At 46.5% G+C, this 18,667-nt stretch overlaps 1 protein-coding gene across 1 annotated transcript in view; it reads right to left on the bottom strand.

Moving 5' to 3' along the window:
* The window catches only part of LOC131733282 (neurotrophin receptor-interacting factor homolog), a 44,501-nt gene extending 29,939 nt beyond the window's left edge, over window positions 1–14,562 (bottom strand). The window contains exon 1 of the mRNA XM_059021161.1: window positions 13,887–14,562. Coding sequence (XP_058877144.1) covers window positions 13,887–14,562 — 676 coding nt within the window. The remainder of the gene's footprint in view (window positions 1–13,886) is intronic.
* Window positions 14,563–18,667: the final 4,105 nt, after the last annotated feature.

Genomic DNA, 18,667 nt, shown 5'->3' on the forward strand with positions numbered 1-18,667 from the left:
AAAGCTAATTTTTTGGGGCTGGAATATTAGTAAGTTAGTAAATGATCCAAGCAGAAACCACAGTAGAGAATGATAGAGAACACACTCTCTGCAACAATAAAGTGGCAGAAGAGAAGAAAATAACATCATGGATCTTATCTGACGTGCCCTTCCATTCACTACATGGGTCTCAAGAAGCACCTGCTGTAGCAAAGAGGTGTTTTCCTTTTAAACCCTGACATCTGGTACAACACTAGGCTAAAGAAAGCTTTCAGTTCACTTGCTTTGCCTTCCAGGAAGTCTATTGCTGCTCCACAGAAATGTCTTTGGGGTCAAAGCACCTCACTTGCTGCAACGCATGGGGGAAAAGAAGCTGGTTGGTTACTGACAGGAATGACAGCTCTAAATGGGTGGGGCCAATTTCCCTTTCCAGGTGAACTACAGTCAGCACTCGGATAGCCGTTACCCAGATACACATCAGTCGCGTTTTACCACCCTTGTATTAAGAATAAAACAAATCCCCATTATATATACTGTATATATGTAACATATTTCTGATACAAAGCCCATCTCTTAAATGTTTTTTTCTTTTCTTTTTTTCTGGCTTGCCAAATCAGTCTGTCTATTGTGCAGTTACACAGCGCTTCCTCCAATTTCAGCTGACAAAAATGCAGCAGAAACAAAGTGAATGAGACAAGCTATGGTAATGTAACAGTTAATCATTAAACAGTTTTAGATGCTGTGATGTATTTTTTTTAGATCTGTGATCTTTAGTTGCTTTTGTGCATTTTAATTTGCAAGTGAACTATGACATTAGGGCCTTATCAGGCACTATATTCTGCAATTTTGAATACTGGTGTTTTTTAAATCTTTTGCTGAATTGCATTGCCTTTCACGTTTTACGTAGTTGTGTACATGGGTAGCATCTTGATTTCATTTTGTTGTTGGGTCATTAGCTGGCTTGTGCAGTGACGTCAGACCCGGAAGCAACACACACACAGCACTGCGAGTGAATGTGGATGTGCTGCTTGTGCAGTTTAATAAACAAACAAAATAAATAGACAAACCAACAAACATTGGACGAACACGAAACAAACAAGTATCGTGCTGAGCTATGTCAGCAGGAGTAGCAATTGTTAGTTTTATTTTTTTAATTCTCTCTCTCTCTCTCTCTCTCTCTCTCTCTCATGTCCTCACTGTACACCCAACCGCAAGTAAGTGATTTGTGCATCTATATCTACAACTGTGCCAGGATTCACTTACTACTTAATTATCACTTGAATCCCCGCATGTGAACTTAATGTGTGCAAACCCTGTGCCTAAATACAATGATACATTTTACATCACCTGTGCTACATAACCCACACTCTGTGCACCACTACAATACATATAACAGACAACATGAAACACCGCTTCTCTCTTTTAGACTGTCTTCTCCACACACACTCCCAAGTCCCTCCCCGTTCCTCATTGGTCCAACACTCCCTATCCCTGACTGGTCGTGTCAAATCTGCTCCCGCCCCTCTCAGTGATGCATTCACACACAATTAAATGCTGTGGTGATATAGCTCATTGTGGCAGGGGCTGAATCCACATGTGTAAAGTGGACAGGTGTTGATTGATGAATTGATTGTGAGTCAGCCCCTGGCCACTTGCTTTAAAGTGGTCTGGAAAAGCAAATTCTTTGTGGTTTAGTGAACTCTCACAATTGAGAGTTATCACTGTGTAGACTGGGGTAACAGCAACATAGAAGAGGAGATCATTTAGGGGATTTTAATCCCAACCAGTTTATTTGAGTGTGTGTCATGGAGAAGCTTCCTGTCGATGTGTGTCAGGGAGAATCTTCCTGTCAGTGTGTGTCAGGGAGAATCTTCCTGTCAGTGTGTGTCAGGGAGAAGCTTCCTGTCGATGTGTGTCAGGGAGAAGCTTCCTGTCAGTGTGTGTCAGGGAGAAGCTTCCTGTCGGTGTGTGTCAGGGAGAAGCTTCCTGTCGGTGTGTGTCAGGGAGAAGCTTCCTGTCGATGTGTGTCAGGGAGAAGCTTCCTGTCGGTGTGTGTCAGGGAGAAGCTTCCTGTCGATGTGTGTCAGGGAGAAGCTTCCTGTCGGTGTGTGTCAGGGAGAAGTTTCCTGTCGATGTGTGTCAGGGAGAAGCTTCCTGTCGGTGTGTGTCAGGGAGAAGCTTCCTGTCGATGTGTGTCAGGGAGAAGCTTCCTGTCGATGTGTGTCAGGGAGAAGCTTCCTGTCAGTGTGTGTCAGGGAGAAGCTTCCTGTCAGTGTGTGTCAGGGAGAAGCTTCCTGTCGATGTGTGTCAGGGAGAAGCTTCCTGTCGATGTGTGTCAGGGAGAAGCTTCCTGTCGGTGTGTGTCAGGGAGAAGCTTCCTGTCGGTGTTTGTCAGGGAGAAGCTTCCTGTCGGTGTGTGTCCGGGAGAAGCTTCCTGTCGGTGTGTGTCAGGGAGAAGCTTCCTGTCGGTGTGTGTCAGGGAGAAGCTTCCTGTCGGTGTGTGTCCGGGAGAAGCTTCCTGTCGGTGTGTGTCAGGGAGAAGCTTCCTGTCGGTGTGTGTCAGGGAGAAGCTTCCTGTCGGTGTGTGTCAGGGAGAAGCTTCCTGTCGGTGTGTGTCAGGGAGAAGCTTCCTGTCGGTGTGTGTCAGGGAGAAGCTTCCTGTCGGTGTGTCTCAGGGAGAAGCTTCCTGTCGATGTGTGTCAGGGAGAAGCTTCCTGTCGGTGTGTGTCCGGGAGAAGCTTCCTGTCGGTGTGTGTCCGGGAGAAGCTTCCTGTCGGTGTGTGTCAGGGAGAAGCTTCCTGTCGGTGTGTGTCAGGGAGAAGCTTCCTGTCGGTGTGTGTCCGGGAGAAGCTTCTTGTCGGTGTGTGTCAGGGAGAAGCTTCCTGTCGGTGTGTGTCCGGGAGAAGCTTCCTGTCGGTGTGTGTCCGGGAGAAGCTTCCTGTCAGTGTGTGTCCGGGAGAAGCTTCCTGTCGATGTGTCTCAGGGAGAAGCTTCCTGTCGGTGTGTGTCAGGGAGAAGCTTCCTGACGATGTGTGTCAGGGAGAAGCTTCCTGTCGGTGTGTGTCAGGGAGAAGCTTCCTGTCAGTGTGTGTCAGGGAGAAGCTTCCTGTCGGTGTGTGTCAGGGAGAAGCTTCCTGTCGGTGTGTGTCAGGGAGAAGCTTCCTGTCGGTGTGGTATCATTATTTATTAGTTTTTTTAATTGATGTTTCTTGGCTATAAATATAAATATTCCAAGATGATTAAATGTGTTTTTGAGTAAAAGAGATAAGAGATAAGTCTGGTTTTAAAGCTTCAGTGTTTTATTTTCTTGTGCAACTTTTTTAGGTGCCTGTTTGACAAAATAAACCTATTTATAACATAAAAAACATCTGTTTAACTGTTCAAACATTAGTATAATAAATAAAGAGAAACAAAAAACAGTGAAATATTTTTCCTGTTAAATGTTAGGGGTAAGTAAAATATTAAATACTAGAGAAAGGAACATATTTATATGCCATTATTAATTGGAAATAGTAACACAGAATATTAAACATATACATTTTTTCCATTTAGTTTGACCTGTTATTTTTGTACACTCATGTTCACAATTATGGTGCCTTCTAGCAGTCACTCCCTTTGACTGACACTGAGGTGACTTTTTTCGAGTTTCCTCTTTCTCAGTCCTTACTCAAAGATAGGTTTACGGTTTATCAGAATGATTTTTTCAACACTTGCAGAATTCAGTCTTGTTCTCATATCCACGATCAGGTCCCCTGCTTTGGAGAACAGTCTTTCACTTTGCACTGATGTTGCACACAAAAGAAACTATGTGACAGCTGTGCCAACAAAGGCAGTGAATCTTTGCAATTTTTCCAATAAGCCAAAGGGCAGGAGTTCAAAGGCTCGTTCTTCTTTGCTGCATACACCTTCAGCTCATTGTGCAAAGCATAAGAACATAAGAACATAAGAAAGTTTACAAACGAGAGGAGGCCATTCAGCCCATCTTGCTCGTTTGGTTGTTAGTAGCTTATTGATCCCAGAATCTCATCAAGCAGCTTCTTGAAGGATCCCAGGGTGTCAGCTTCAACAACATTACTGGGGAGTTGGTTCCAGACCCTCACAATTCTCTGTGTAAAAAAGTGCCTCCTATTTTCTGTTCTGAATGCCCCTTTATCTAATCTCCATTTGTGACCCCTGGTCCTTGTTTCTTTTTTTTCAGGTCAAAGAAATCCCCTGGGTTGACATTGTCTATACCTTTTAGGATTTTGAATGTTTGAATCAGATCGCCTCCCCACATTGTCTAGATGAAGACATTTGAGTCAACATAAACTCCTAGGTCTTTTTCATAGTTCCCTTCTTCAATTTCACTATCTCCCATATGATATTTATAATGCACATTTTTATTGCCTGCATGCAATACTTTACACTTTTCTCTATTAAATTTCATTTGCCATGTGTCTGCCCAATTCTGAATGCTGTCTAGATCATTTTGAATGACCTTTGCTGCTTCAACAGTGTTTGCCACTCCTCCTATTTTTGTGTCGTCTGCAAATTTAACGAGTTTGCATACTATACCAGAATCTAAATCATTAATGTAGATTAGGAATAGCAGAGGATCTAATACTGATCCCTGTGGTACACCACTGGTTACCTCACTCCACTTTGAGGTTTCTCCTCTAATCAGTTATCCATTTTCAATGTTGCAGTTATCCATTTTCAATGTTATTATTATTAGTATTATTATTTATTTCTTAGCAGACGCCCTTATCCAGGGCGACTTACATTTGTTACAACATATCACATTATACATTATTTCACATTATACAGATATCACATTATTTTTTACATACAATTACCCATTTATACAGTTGGGTTTTTACTGGAGCAATCTAGGTAAAGTACCTTGCTCAAGGGTACAACAGCAGTGTCCCCCACTGGGGATTGAACCCACAACCCTCCGGTCAAGAGTCCACAGCCCTAACCACTACTCCACACTGCTGCCCAATGTTGCATCCTCAAAAAAGTCAAGTAGGTTAGTTAGACACGATCTTCCTTTCCTAAAACCATGCTGGCTGTCTCCCAGGATATTGTTACCATATAGGTAATTTTCCATTTTGGATCTTATTATAGTTTCCATAAGTTTACATATAATAGAAGTCAGGCTTATTGGTCTGTAGTTACCTGGTTCGGTTTTGTCTCCCTTTTTGTGGATCGGTATTACGTTTGCTATTTTCCAGTCTGTCGGTACAACCACTGTGTCAAGAGACTGTTGCATGGTCTTGGTTAGCGGTATGTAAATAACTTCTTTAATTTCTTTGAGTACTATTGGGAGGATCTTATCCAGCCAAGGGGATGTGTTTATTTTAAGAGCTCCTAGTCCCTTTAACACTTCTGTCTCTGTTATGCTAAAGTTATTTAAAATTGGATAGGAACAGGTCGACATGTGGGGAATGTTGTCCATGTCCTCCTTTGTAAAAACCTGTGAAAAGTAACACCGTGTAACAATTTTTTTTTTTTTTTTTGGTTCCTGGGTAGTAAGTGTTATTTCCTAATTGCTTATGCCTCAAAAGTATAGAAAATGGCTATTATTCCCCACAAACTTTGCTTTTGTGACCAGGACAGTGATATTTTGAAATTTACCTATTTTCCAGAACATTCCAGATAGATTCAGTGCTGAGTAAACTTGGAGTAACTTCTAGAACTTTCTAGAACTTCCCAGTAATATAAATAGTAGTATAAATACAGGGGCCTTAAGCCCACCAGTTCAGTTTAGTTCCAGCTGCCTAAGTGGATACATATCTGCATTTTTCTGAGATGGCATCGAGGTCATAGGAGACTTCAAAATGGTGGCATTCCTGATGGGTCTCCAAGGCGGTTTTACCAAGTTTCCCTGCTATCTTTGCCTTTGGGACAGCAGGGACACCAAGGCGCACTACCACAGGCGGGACTGGCCACAGCGGACCGAGTTCTCTATGGGGAGGAACAGCGTCAAGTGGGAGCCACTGGTGGAACCCCGGAAGGTGCTGATGCCACCACTGCACGTCAAATTGGACCTTATGAAACAATTTGTCAGAGCTCTAGATAAGGAGTCGGCAGCCTTCAAGTACCTTCAAGACTTCTTCCCTAAGCTGTCTGAGGCAAAGGTCAAAGCCAGTGTCTTCGTCGGACCACAGATAAAGAAGATCCTGGAGTGCAATGAATTCCCCAAGAAGCTCACTAGTAAGGAGAAAGCGGCTTGGAACAGCTTTGTCGCAGTGGTTCGGGGCTTCCTGGGCAATCACAAGGCCGAAAACTATGCGGAGCTGGTTGAGACTCTGGTGAAGAACTACGGCACAATGGGCTGTAGGATGTCCCTCAAAGTCCATATCCTTGATGCTCATCTTGATAAATTCAAGGAGAACATGGGAGCGTACTCGGAGGAGCAAGGCGAGCGCTTCCACCAGGATATACTGGACTTTGAACGCCGCTACCAAGGACAGTATAACGAGAACATGATGGGAGACTACATTTGGGGGCTGATTCGTGAAAGTGATTTACAGTATAATCGTAAATCTCGAAAAACTACTCACTTCTAAATCTTTTGTAGTCATTTTTGTATTACTTTAGTATAAATACATGTTAATTTGGATTCATATGTTGTTGTTTTTTTCTGACTTTATGTGAACGAAAAGACACAAATTCGCCCGTTTTCTCATTGGAAATAGGTAAATTTCAAAATATCACTCCTGGTCACAAAAGCAAAGTTTGTGGGAATAATAGACATTTTCTATACTTTTGAGGCATAAGCAATTAGGAAATAACACTTACTACCCAGGAACAAAAATTGTGTTACATAGTGTAATCATTTAATATATTTGCTATTTTTTTCCTTCATCTATGATTTTGCCATTTGTGTCTCTTAGACATTTAACCTCCTCTTTGAATGTTCTCTTGCTGTTATAATATTGGAAAAATATTTTGGAATTGGTTTTAGCCCCCTTAGCAATATTGATTTCTATCTCTCTCTTGGCCTTTCTAACTTCCTTTTTGACTTGTGTTTGCAGTTCCAAGTACTGTTTCTGTGTACTTTGTTTTTGGTCCCTTTTAAACGCTCTGTAAAGTGCCTTTTTTCGCTGAATATTTTTTTTAATTGATCTATTAAACCATTTTGTCCATTTTGTTTTAGATTTAGATTTGTCTACTTTTGGGATGTAATTGTTTTGTGCTTCTAGTACTACATTTTTAAAAAACAGCCATCCTTTTTCTGTGGATGTTTTCTCTATTTTACTCCAATCTACTTCTGTTAGTCTCTATTTCATACCTTCATAGTTTGCTTTTCTAAAATTGTAAACCTTAGTCATTACTTTTGGGGTTTTAAAAAATATTTCAAATGAGACCATGTTGTGGTCTGAGTTTGCCAATGGCTCTCTGACCTCTGTTTTAGTTATTCTGTCTTCATTATTTGAAAAGACCAAGTCAAGGCATGCCTCCCCTCTAGTCGGTGCCTTGACAAATTGCGTTAGGAAGCAGTCATTTGTCATTTCCACCATTTAAATTTCATCCGTCTTGCCCCCCATCGGGTTTTCCCATTTATACAGGGGAAGTTGAAATCACCCATTTGTATGGCTTCTCCTTTTCTACATGCATTTCGAATGTCATTGTACAACAGATTATTTTGCTCAGCATCTGAATTTGGCGGCCTATAGCATGCTCCTATTATTATGCCCTTTGAATTTGTGTCCATTATTCTGACCCATATTGATTCAGCATTGTTTTCTTTGTCATGATGTAACACCTGGGCTTGAAGACTATTTCTTATGTATAGCGCTACCTTTGCAGATCCTTGCATGTTATCAGCATCTTCATGGCTGCAGTCAGAAAGCTCATAGATGCTTTCAGATGTACGTGCTCTCTTGGGTGGAACTGGATCACTTTCAGCAAACCGTGGATCGAGAAAGGTTAATATCTGACAATCAAGGTCATTCTCTAAGCTTGATAACCTTGTTGAGATTTGACTCAAAAGATAGTCTTTCACCTTCAAGCCAGATTCAGATTTAGTTTCAAGCTTTCCAAGTGCTCTGTGAATTCCAACCACCTCGGGACAATGAGAGATGCAGTTGGATACTTTGCTCCAGAGAGAGTTGTGGTGGCTTCCTGGAATGGCTTGAGCATCTCACACACTTCTTCTAGGAGCATCTTATGTTCAGTAGTAATGTTTAGTGCTGGTCTCTTCAGTTTCACAGCTGCAATTTCTAATTGTTCAGCTTGCTGGACCACTTTTTCCATCTTGTAACACAGTCCCTTGGGATTTTCTGTGGATCACATCCAGTTTCAGTCAGATACCCTTTAGCATAAGCATGCCAAGCACTCGGTGACGTCTTAAAAAGGGTAGCTATGGACCGACATCTTCCAATCACTGAAGAGATTTATTTTACTGAAACTTGCTTTCCTTCTGTGGCAGGGCCCAAATAATATTGTTTGTGGTGTTTTGGTGGTGGTTGGCAGGGATGGAGTTAATTTCCTATCCATGCCAAAAACATGTGAGAATGTGTCTGGAGCCTTTATTGAATAATTGATGATTAATTAGGCTCCAGCCACGTGGGATTAAAGGGGGGGGGGGGGGGGATCCTTTGTTTGGTGGAGGGAGTTGTGTCAAACAACAGCAGTGGTTCAACTTCAAGAGACTGCAGGCACGTACAACACTGGCTCCACTGTCAGTGACAGCACATACCACTTGCTTTAAGTTAAATGAGTGCAGCAGATTTTGCATAGATATGTTCTCCCCAGTATGGGACTCATCAGCAGGAATGCAGCCAATACATTTTACAGTTAAATTCCACGCCTGGTCAGAAAGTGGCATGTCATTGCAAGAAACTGCATTTGATTTTTGGTACAGGTCCAAAGATCAAAAGTAATGGCAACATGTAATGTAGACGTTCGTTCTTGTTTTAAAGTACCCACAATGCCGAGTATGCATTGCTCAGCAATGTTCCGGAAACTGTTTTTCCTGAGGGTGCTTGGTATCCTGGACAAAGCAGGATACCAAGCACTGAAAAGATTAAAGTTCCAATCAAACACGTTCTACAAAATCTCTTATGCAAAATGAAAGTTAGAAAATTGTCCTTTAAAAACAATGCTTTCATAAGTAACAGTAATACATTAAATATGAAGGTGATGCTTAGAATTGTTTTGTGCAATATAACTATGCTTAACAATACTGTAATTCCTATTGAAAAGCTTTGCAAATTTTATTTAAAAAAAAGTTAAATGTAATGATAAAATATTCAATAACAGTCTAGTTCTATCCTTCTAAAGTAAACAAAAAAGAGATAATAAACTTTAAAAAAAATCTTAATTTCATCTAAAGATAAAAATGACAAATGAAAATTAGTTTTTCACAATTAATATTTATGGTTAATTTTCTGTTAACAACTGATTAATAATAGGGCTGAAAGTTTTTTCAGTAATCCTTTCAAACTACTTACATTCCAAAAGTACTGATAAGTTACAGCAATAACTAAAAAAGAAATAAAATAAAGTATTGGTAAATATATTGTTTTGCAGAACATTAAGTGTGGAAGGGTGGGGGAAATCACTGACACCGGAGACAGAAAGTTTTGGGTTCTAAACACCCCTTGGGTGCACTATTTATTTCTCGCCACCAGGTGGCACTGAGACGCCGTTGTTACCAACGATGGTAAAGGTGTCTCAGCGCTCACCTATGGCGCACACGCCATGGCAATAAATCACAAGAAACAGAAGGCAAACGAAAACAAAAACAAATACTCAAAACCTACAAAATAAAGTACTGCACTCAGCAGCAAAACAAACCCCAACCGTCGCTAGCCACACGGCCCGGGACTCCGTCCTACACTCCCACTGTTCCCTCGCTACGCTATATACTTTGGGGTTCTGCCCATTTATGTTCCCCGCTACACTTATTCTTTCTGTGCGCGGCGTCTTTGTTTTTCTCTTTCAAGATGCGCGCGGCTCTCTTCCAGCCCCGCTCTGTCCGTCCGTAGGGTCTCTGCTGGCCCATTCATTAAAATCTGGCAGACCTGAGGAAACAGTAGAGCATTATCTTATAGGGCCAACAATCCCCCCAAGACCCGCCTCCCAGCCATTCAGAGAGAGGGAGAGTCCACACACACACACTCCCACCTCCCCGTGTCACGGCCATGACTGACAGGCGGCTGTTGGACGACTGCTGCCCTCTTCCTGCAGCACTGTGAACACGCCAGCAGAGTCAGCACAGGTCTCCCCCTGTTACATATCCTCCCCCCCAGAATGGCACCACCGGTCCATTCGAAAATCCTACAACCCCATGCCTTCCCGAGAGAAAAAATCTGCGTTTTGATGCAGTTTCCCTGCTCGGTGGACTACCCTGAAGGCATAGGGCTGCAGGGCCAAGTACCACCGCGTGATTCTGGCGTTGTTATCTTTCATCCGGTGAAGCCATGCTAAGGGGGCATGATCTGTAATCAGGGTGAAGTGTCGTCCCAGGAGGTAGTACCGGAGTGACTCGACTGCCCATTTTACCGCGAGACACTCCTTCTCGATGGTACTGTAGTTTTTCTCGCGGGGCAGGAGCTTCCTCCTGATATACAGGACCGGGTGCTCGCTTCCCCGTACCTCCTGAGACAACACTGCCCCGAGACCTGTCTCTGACGCATCCGTCTGCAGGGTGAACCTCCTGCCGAAATCAGGACTGCACAGCACTGGCTTGCTGCACAGCCTTCGCTTCAAGGCGAGAAAGGCCCTCTGGCACGGCTCCGTCCACTGAACCGTATTTGGGGCAGCCTTCCGGGTGAGGTCTGTCAAGGGAGCAGCGAGCGTAGCGAAGCTCGGGATGAACTTCCTATAATAGCTCGCCAGTCCCAAGAAAGAGCGCACCTGGGTTTTGGTCGTAGGGACCGGCCAGTCAGCCAAGGCTTTCACCTTAGCAATCAGCGGTCTGATCTGGCCGCTCCCTACTCGATACCCCAAATACTCCGACTCACTCTTCCCAATGGCACATTTCTTTGGGTTAGCAGTGAGCCCAGCCTCCCGCAAGGATTGCAATACCGCCGCTACCTTACACAGATGACCCGGCCAATCCTCACTGTGGATCACCACGTCATCTATGTAAGCAGCGGCGTACTGCTGATGGGGCCGCAAAATGCGATCCATCATCCGCTGGAAAGTGGCTGGTGCTCCGTGCAACCCAAAGGGCATGGTCCTGAATTGGTACAACCCGAAGGGAGTCGAAAACGCCGTCCTCTCTCTGGATTCCGGAGTCAGGGGTATCTGCCAGTACCCCTTCGTTAAATCCAGTGTCGTCATAAAGTGAGCCGTACCAAGACGCTCCAGCAATTCATCTACTCGGGGCATGGGATAAGCATCAAACTTCGATTTTTCATTAACTCGCCTGAAATCAATGCAAAATCGAGTTGATCCATCCGGCTTATCCACTAACACAATCGGACTGTTCCAGTCACTCTGGGACTCTTCTATTACACCCAGTCTAAGCATCTCATCAATCTCCGCTTTCACTACCTGCCTTTTACGCTCAGGTATGCGGTACGGCCTCTGGCGAACTGGCGCCCCCGGCTCAATCTCAATGTGATGATGGGCTACTCGAGTCTGCCCCGGGACGGGAGAAAACACGTCAGGAAACTCCGCCACTAGCGCCCGAGCCTGACATTTCTGTGTTGGTGTCAGATTTTCTGCAATCTGTACCGACCCTGTTTTCGCCAACACAGAAAGATCAGGTCCCAGGTCCGTGACGTCATCTGCTTGCGCCACTAACAAAGCCTCCTGCTGTAACCACGGCTTCAACAGGTTGATATGGTAAATGTGCTTTTCTCTCCGTCGCTCCGGCTGGCAGATCTCATAATCCACCGCCCCAACCCGGCGTGTAACCTCAAACGGACCTTGCCACTTTGCCAGGAGTTTGGACTCTGAACTGGGTAACAATAGAAGCACCTTATCCCCCGGCTGAAACGTGCGTAACCGAGCCCCCCTGTTATATTGGGTCTCCTGTCTGTGCTGAGCCTGTTGCAAATTGTCGTGCGCCCACTTTCCCACCGACTCCAGACGTTTGCGCAGGTCCAACACATACCGGACAGTATTAGTCGAATTGTCCTGCTGTTCCTCCCACATCTCTCTAACCAGATCGAGTACACCCCGTGGTCTCCGTCCATACAACAACTCGAATGGCGAAAAACCGGTGGACGCCTGGGGTACCTCTCTGATAGCAAAGAGAAGGGGCGGAATCAGCTGGTCCCAGTAGCGCACGTCACTATCAATAAATCTGCGCAACATGTTCTTGAGGGTCTTATTAAATCGCTCCACAAGACCATCAGTCTGAGGGTGAAAAACCGAGGTCCTAATGGTCTTAATACCCAAAAGTTTACATGTTCCGCGGACTAGCCGAGACATAAAGTTGGTACCCTGGTCGGTCAGTATTTCTTTGGGGATTCCCACCCGGGAGAAAACCTTCACGAGCTCGTTGGCAACAGATTTAGCGGACGCAGATCGGAGGGGAATGGCTTCGGGATAACGCGTAGCGTAATCCAGAATAACCAATAGGTGTGTGTATCCCGCCGCACTCCTTTCTAACGGACCCACTATATCCACTCCAATACGCTCAAACGGAGCTTCCACTAGGGGCAATGGCACCAGTGGGGCGCGTGGGACGGCTCTAGGGCTAGCTTTCTGACACTCCCCACAGCGTTCGCAAAAACGTCTGACGTCACCATCCAGCCCCAGCCAATAGAACCGTGTCACGAGCCTCGCTTTAGTCTTGTCCCTTCCCAAATGACCAGACAGGGGAATAGCGTGAGCAAGCTGCAACAAATCCTCCTTAAAGGGCTGAGGAATGAGCAACTGATGACGCACTTCCCCGGTCTGGGGTAATTTATCAACCCGGTACAGAAGGTCTCGATTGATTTCAAAGTGAGGGTACGTGGCGGCGCATCTGGGCTCGACCACCCGACCATTAACCACCGCTGCTTGGTCAAAGAGTCTGCCCAGCACGTCGTCACGCCCTTGCTCGAGTCGGAAGTCACGGGAGCGAGCTAAGAAATCAGCTCCCATGGCTTCCAACTCGGGGTCAGATCGGTCCCGAGCCGAGGCAGCCGAGCCAGACCCCTGCGCTGGCTCCGCGGTCTCCCCCCCAGACTCTTCACCAACCGCCCCCACCTGAAACTTCTCCGACCCCCTCCATTGCCAGCCCTCATTCTTAGCGATCCGACGCTCCCGTTTAGTTTTACGGGGTTTAAATTTATGACAAAACCACTCCGGATCATGAAAGGGAAAAATCTCTCCAATTACTTCCTCTTTCTTAGCCAATAAGGAGGACGGGGCTGTCAGGGCAGCTAACCAATCTTTAAACTGCTCACAGTCCCGTCCCAGAACTACCGGCACTGGCAATTGAGGACATAATCCTACCTGCACCTGCGTCACTTGCTGGCCAATCGTCATATTCACACTGATCTTGGGATAGGAGCGTACATCCCCATGAATACATTTAATATGCACCCGTCCCAGTATATGTTTATGCCCCGGTGAGATTAGGCTCTCCTGTACTAGAGACTGACCACACCCTGAATCCAGGAGAGCCTGGGTTTTTGCACCATCCACGGTCACAGGAATAACAAAACCCTTGTGCTGAAGTGACTGAGGTAATTGAACGTGCTTACCTGGTCGGCCGAGGTCACACTCCATCACCGGACAGTCCCGGGCGAGGTGGCCCACCTCCCTGCACGTCCAACACCTCGGTGGGCTAGTTTCTCTCCCCAAGGCTTCGACAGCAGGTGGAAATACCGGAGCCATAACAGGGGCTCGCCGATAAGGTGTCCGCGCGAGACCCCGGTCCGACACCGCAGCAGCCCGTGGGTAACCCCACCCTGCCCCAGTTCCCGGGCCGGGAGCGCCCGCCGACACCCCCCGACCAAATACTCGATTACCCCGTCCCCCCAGTCCCTTCGCCCTCTCCGGGGCCAGTTGAGGGAACGATCCGGTAGCCCCACTTCGTCCAGACGGTTTCGCTGGCGTTGGCTCCGCCGCCTGGTATTGCTCTGCCAACTCAACCGCCCGGTCCAAAGTGGCAGGGGCCTGCCGCTGTACCCATAGCCGAGGTCCCGGAGCCAAGCACTCCAGAAATCGCTCCACCACGATCACCTCCACCAACCTGGCTTTGGTGGTCGCGTCCGGGTTCAACCAGCCCAGAGCGTAATCCTTTAAGCGGTGGGCTATGGTTCTGGGATGCTCCTCCGCCGAAAACTGCGCCTCCCGGAACTTTCGCCGATATCCCTCTGGCGTGGCCCCCACCCGATTAAGGATGGCCGCTTTTAGGGTGGGGTAATCCAGCATTTGTTCCGGGGACAGCGCCCTCGCGGCTGCCTGTGCCTCTCCCGTCAGCTGGGGTAAGAGGCAGGTAGCCCACTGTGCCTGGTCCCACCCGGCCGAGATCGCCATAGCCTCGAACACCTCCAGGTAGGCTTCAGGGCGATCATCAGCCGTCATTTTGGTGGGTCTCTGCAACCTGGGATCTGGACCTGCGGGTCTAGCAGCCCCCTGCACCGCAGCAGTGAGGGTCTGTCGTAACAAGTCCATCATCGCCGCAAATTGTGTGGCATCCATGTTGGCACCTCCTGTGGTTGCACTGCTTTTAATGGGCAATGCCAGTGAATCCCACTTCTGACACCACGTGTGGAAGGGTGGGGGAAATCACTGACACCGGAGACAGAAAGTTTTGGGTTCTAAACACCCCTTGGGTGCACTATTTATTTCTCGCCACCAGGTGGCACTGAGACGCCGTTGTTACCAACGATGGTAAAGGTGTCTCAGCGCTCACCTATGGCGCACACGCCATGGCAATAAATCACAAGAAACAGAAGGCAAACGAAAACAAAAACAAATACTCAAAACCTACAAAATAAAGTACTGCACTCAGCAGCAAAACAAACCCCAACCGTCGCTAGCCGCACGGCCCGGGACTCCGTCCTACACTCCCACTGTTCCCTCGCTACGCTATATACTTTGGGGTTCTGCCCATTTATGTTCCCCGCTACACTTATTCTTTCTGTGCGCGGCGTCTTTGTTTTTCTCTTTCAAGATGCGCGCGGCTCTCTTCCAGCCCCGCTCTGTCCGTCCGTAGGGTCTCTGCTGGCCCATTCATTAAAATCTGGCAGACCTGAGGAAACAGTAGAGCATTATCTTATAGGGCCAACAATCCCCCCAAGACCCGCCTCCCAGCCATTCAGAGAGAGGGAGAGTCCACACACACACACTCCCACCTCCCCGTGTCACGGCCATGACTGACAGGCGGCTGTTGGACGACTGCTGCCCTCTTCCTGCAGCACTGTGAACACGCCAGCAGAGTCAGCACAGGTCTCCCCCTGTTACATTAAGCCAGTATCCACACTGGTGTGTTTTACATCTTCAATAAAGTACTTATATTCTAAGTTCTAAAGTAAAATTAAACTACTTCATATTGACCAACACAATTTCGTGTTGTTTTTTTCAGTTGGTTTACTTTTACTAATGTACACTGTTTAGAATCAGATTTCATACCTTTAAAGACTTTTACATGTAATAAAAAATGCACCTTTTTCATCTCAATTTAGTTTTTAAATAAATAAGCTCTGGAGATTTGTGAACAATTAATACACTAATGGAATCTCTGGAACCTGTCTCTCCTGGATGTTCTCTTACCTATCCGGACCCATGCAGTCTGTTTTCTATGCTGGACGCTGTGGCGTTGCAAAACCGGTCACTTGTGGTGTCCCCCAAGGATCTGTTCTTGGGCCCCTTCTCTTCCACATCTACATGCTTCCCTTGGACATCTCGTCAGCCAACACAGCCTCATGTTTCACTCCTATGCTGACGACACCCAGCTCTACTTAAAACTCGACCCTAGAAGCCCCTCTGCCATGGTCCGGCTCTCGGCTTGCATTCAAGACATCGAGGCCTGAATTTCTCCCCGCAAGCTGAGGTCCTCCGACTGGCCTGCTTGTTATCCCCAAGCAAAAGTGCCCCTCACTTGGAGAACGCTTGTTTAGCTTCATGGCCCCGACTCTCTGGAACTCTCTCCCAGCTTTGGTGTGTGATGCTCCCACCGTCGCTCGCTTTAAATCAACTCTCAAGACCCGCCTGTTCTCTTTGCTTTCCATGCTCTTTAAGCCTGATATCTGCTATTAGCTGCTGTGTTGCTGCTACTATCTCATGTATTATGCACTTTCCACTGTGTTTAATGTACTATTTCATGTATTATGCTACTATCATGTAGTATGCACTTTCCACTGTATTTAATGTATTGTGCATTGTTTTTTTTACTGTATAGTATGTATATACATTTCTCTGTATTTAAAGTATTATGGATTTTCTTGTTGTTACTGCATCTTGTAAAGCGCTTTGTGATGGTGGGCCACTATGAAAGGCACTATATAAAATAGATTGATTAATTGATTGAATACTGTTGCCAGTAATAATAATGTAACAATACTGTATATTGAGTATTTCAATATTAATTAATATTATAATATCATTCTTAATATTTATTTCTATATGTATCTCTTTCACAAAACTGGGCATATTTAGTATATAAAAAAGATCTTTAACATAATAAAGTGAGGTGATTTACAACTTCTTACCTAAATGAAGGTGTTTCTACAGCACAAAATGGTGGCAGATTAAGAGTCATCCACTCCAGTATAGCTTTGTCAACATCTTGTTTTTCTGATGACATTTTCAAACTACTCGGATTCTCATAGCACAGTTTGCACTGTGTTTTGCCCTGCTGTAAATGCTGAAAACAACTGGCAACATCTTTACTACATTCCTCAGTTTGCTCTCCCTGTGCCTCAGCCATGTTCATATGGAGAACACTTAAGTGGTACTGATGCAACATGTTAAACTGGAGCATCTGTGGGTGGGGGCTAATGGGATTGTCACTCAAAAGTTGAAAGACAGGTCTCTCATCTTAAGTAAACAAGTAGTGAAGGCGAGGCCTTATTTTTATTTATTAATACTTATTTCGTAGCAGACGCCCTTCATCCATGCCAACTTACAATTGTTACAAGATATCACTTTTTTTATACAATTCCCCATTTATACAGTTGGGTTTTTACTGGAGCAATCTAGGTAAAGTACTTTGCTCAAGGGTACAGCAGCAGTGTCTCCCACATGGGATTGAACACAGGACCCTCTGATCAAGAGTCCAGCGCCCTAACCACTACTCTACATTGCTGCCCAAATTTCTGTGGCAATTCAAGTGCAGGGGTCTCCCATGACTTCAGCATGTCACCTTAACTCCCTGGCAACCAACTTTTGGACAATCAAAAGTCAGCACATCATTTCTGAAAACACATTGCTGTAGAATTAGGTGAATTTAGGCAGAGCAAGAGTTTGGTTAAAATTACATCATTTGAAAATACTTAGAAGAGTGAAGAGTGAAAATAGACTTGCCTTCTTTTGCAAGCGTTTTACAAGAGATGTGCACTGAGATGATAGAATCAGTTCTGGAACTAAGAACTGCTTTTATTTCATCACCCCCAACACATAACATTACCTATGAAGTTACATATTCTGTTAGTTCAAGTAAACTGTACTTAATATATCTGAGTGTTTAATGTAAAGTAGTAGAGAGTGGAGCAGCTCCAGGACCTCAGCTCCGGCTCCAGGCTCCGAAGCACTCTGGTGAGCCTGAATCCAGCTCTGCTCCAGCTCCAGCTCCTCCCTGGCTCCGGAGCAGAGCTAAAAAAAACTGTCCAGCTCTGCTCCAGCTCTAGCATTCCAGCTCTGCTCTGGCTCCGGAGCACAGCCAAATGCAAGGCAGTTCAAACAGCGGCTGCGCGGGGAGAAGTGTTTCATAGAAAAGTGCAGAGCAGTTTAGAGGCAGCAAAGAGAAATTGGTCAGCAGGTGGTGAGCTGGTGAGCCAGGGTGACTGTTAAGCAGGCAGGTGAGCTGGTGAGCAGGCAGGCGAGCTGGTGAGCCAGTGGACTGGTGAGAAGGCAGGCGAGCTGGTGAGCCAGTGGGCTGGTGAGCAGGCAGGCGAGCTGGTGAGCCAGTGGGCTGGTGAGCAGGCAGGCGAGCTGGTGAGCAGGCAGACGAGCTGGTGAGCCAGTAGGCTGCTGAGCAGGCAGACGAGCTGGTGAGCCAGTGGGCTGGCAGGCAAGCTGGTGAGCAAGTGGGCTGGTGAGCAGGCAGGTGAGCTGGTGAGCAAGTGGGCTGGTGAGCAGGCAGGCGCGCTGGTGAGCCAGTGGGCTGGTGAACCAGTGGGCTGGTGAGCAGGCAGGTGAGCTGGTGAGCAGGCAGGCAAGCTGGTGAGCCAGTGGGCTGGTGAGAGGGCAGGTGCGCTGGTGAGCTGGTGAGCTGGTGAGCAGGCAGGCGAGCTGGTGAGCCGGTGAGCTGGTGAGAAGGCAGGCGAGCTGGTGAGCTGGCGAGCTGGTGAGAAGGCTGGCGAGCTGGTGAGAAGGCAGGCGAGCTGGTGAGCTGGCGAGCTGGTGAAGCAGTGAGCTGGTGAGCAGGCAGGCGAGCTGGTGAGCTGGCGAGCTGGTGAGCCGGTGAGCTGGTGAGAAGGCAGGCGAGCTGGTGAGCTGGCGAGCTGGTGAGAAGGCAGGCGAGCTGGTGAGCTGGTGAGCCGGTGGGCTGGTGAGCAGGCAGGCGAACTGGTGAGCTGGCGAGCTGGTGAGAAGGCAGGCGAGCTGGTGAGCTGGTGAGCAGGTGAAGCGGTGAGCTGGTGAG

Source organism: Acipenser ruthenus, chromosome 4, assembly GCF_902713425.1.
Source record: "Acipenser ruthenus chromosome 4, fAciRut3.2 maternal haplotype, whole genome shotgun sequence".
NCBI lineage: Eukaryota > Metazoa > Chordata > Actinopteri > Acipenseriformes > Acipenseridae > Acipenser > Acipenser ruthenus.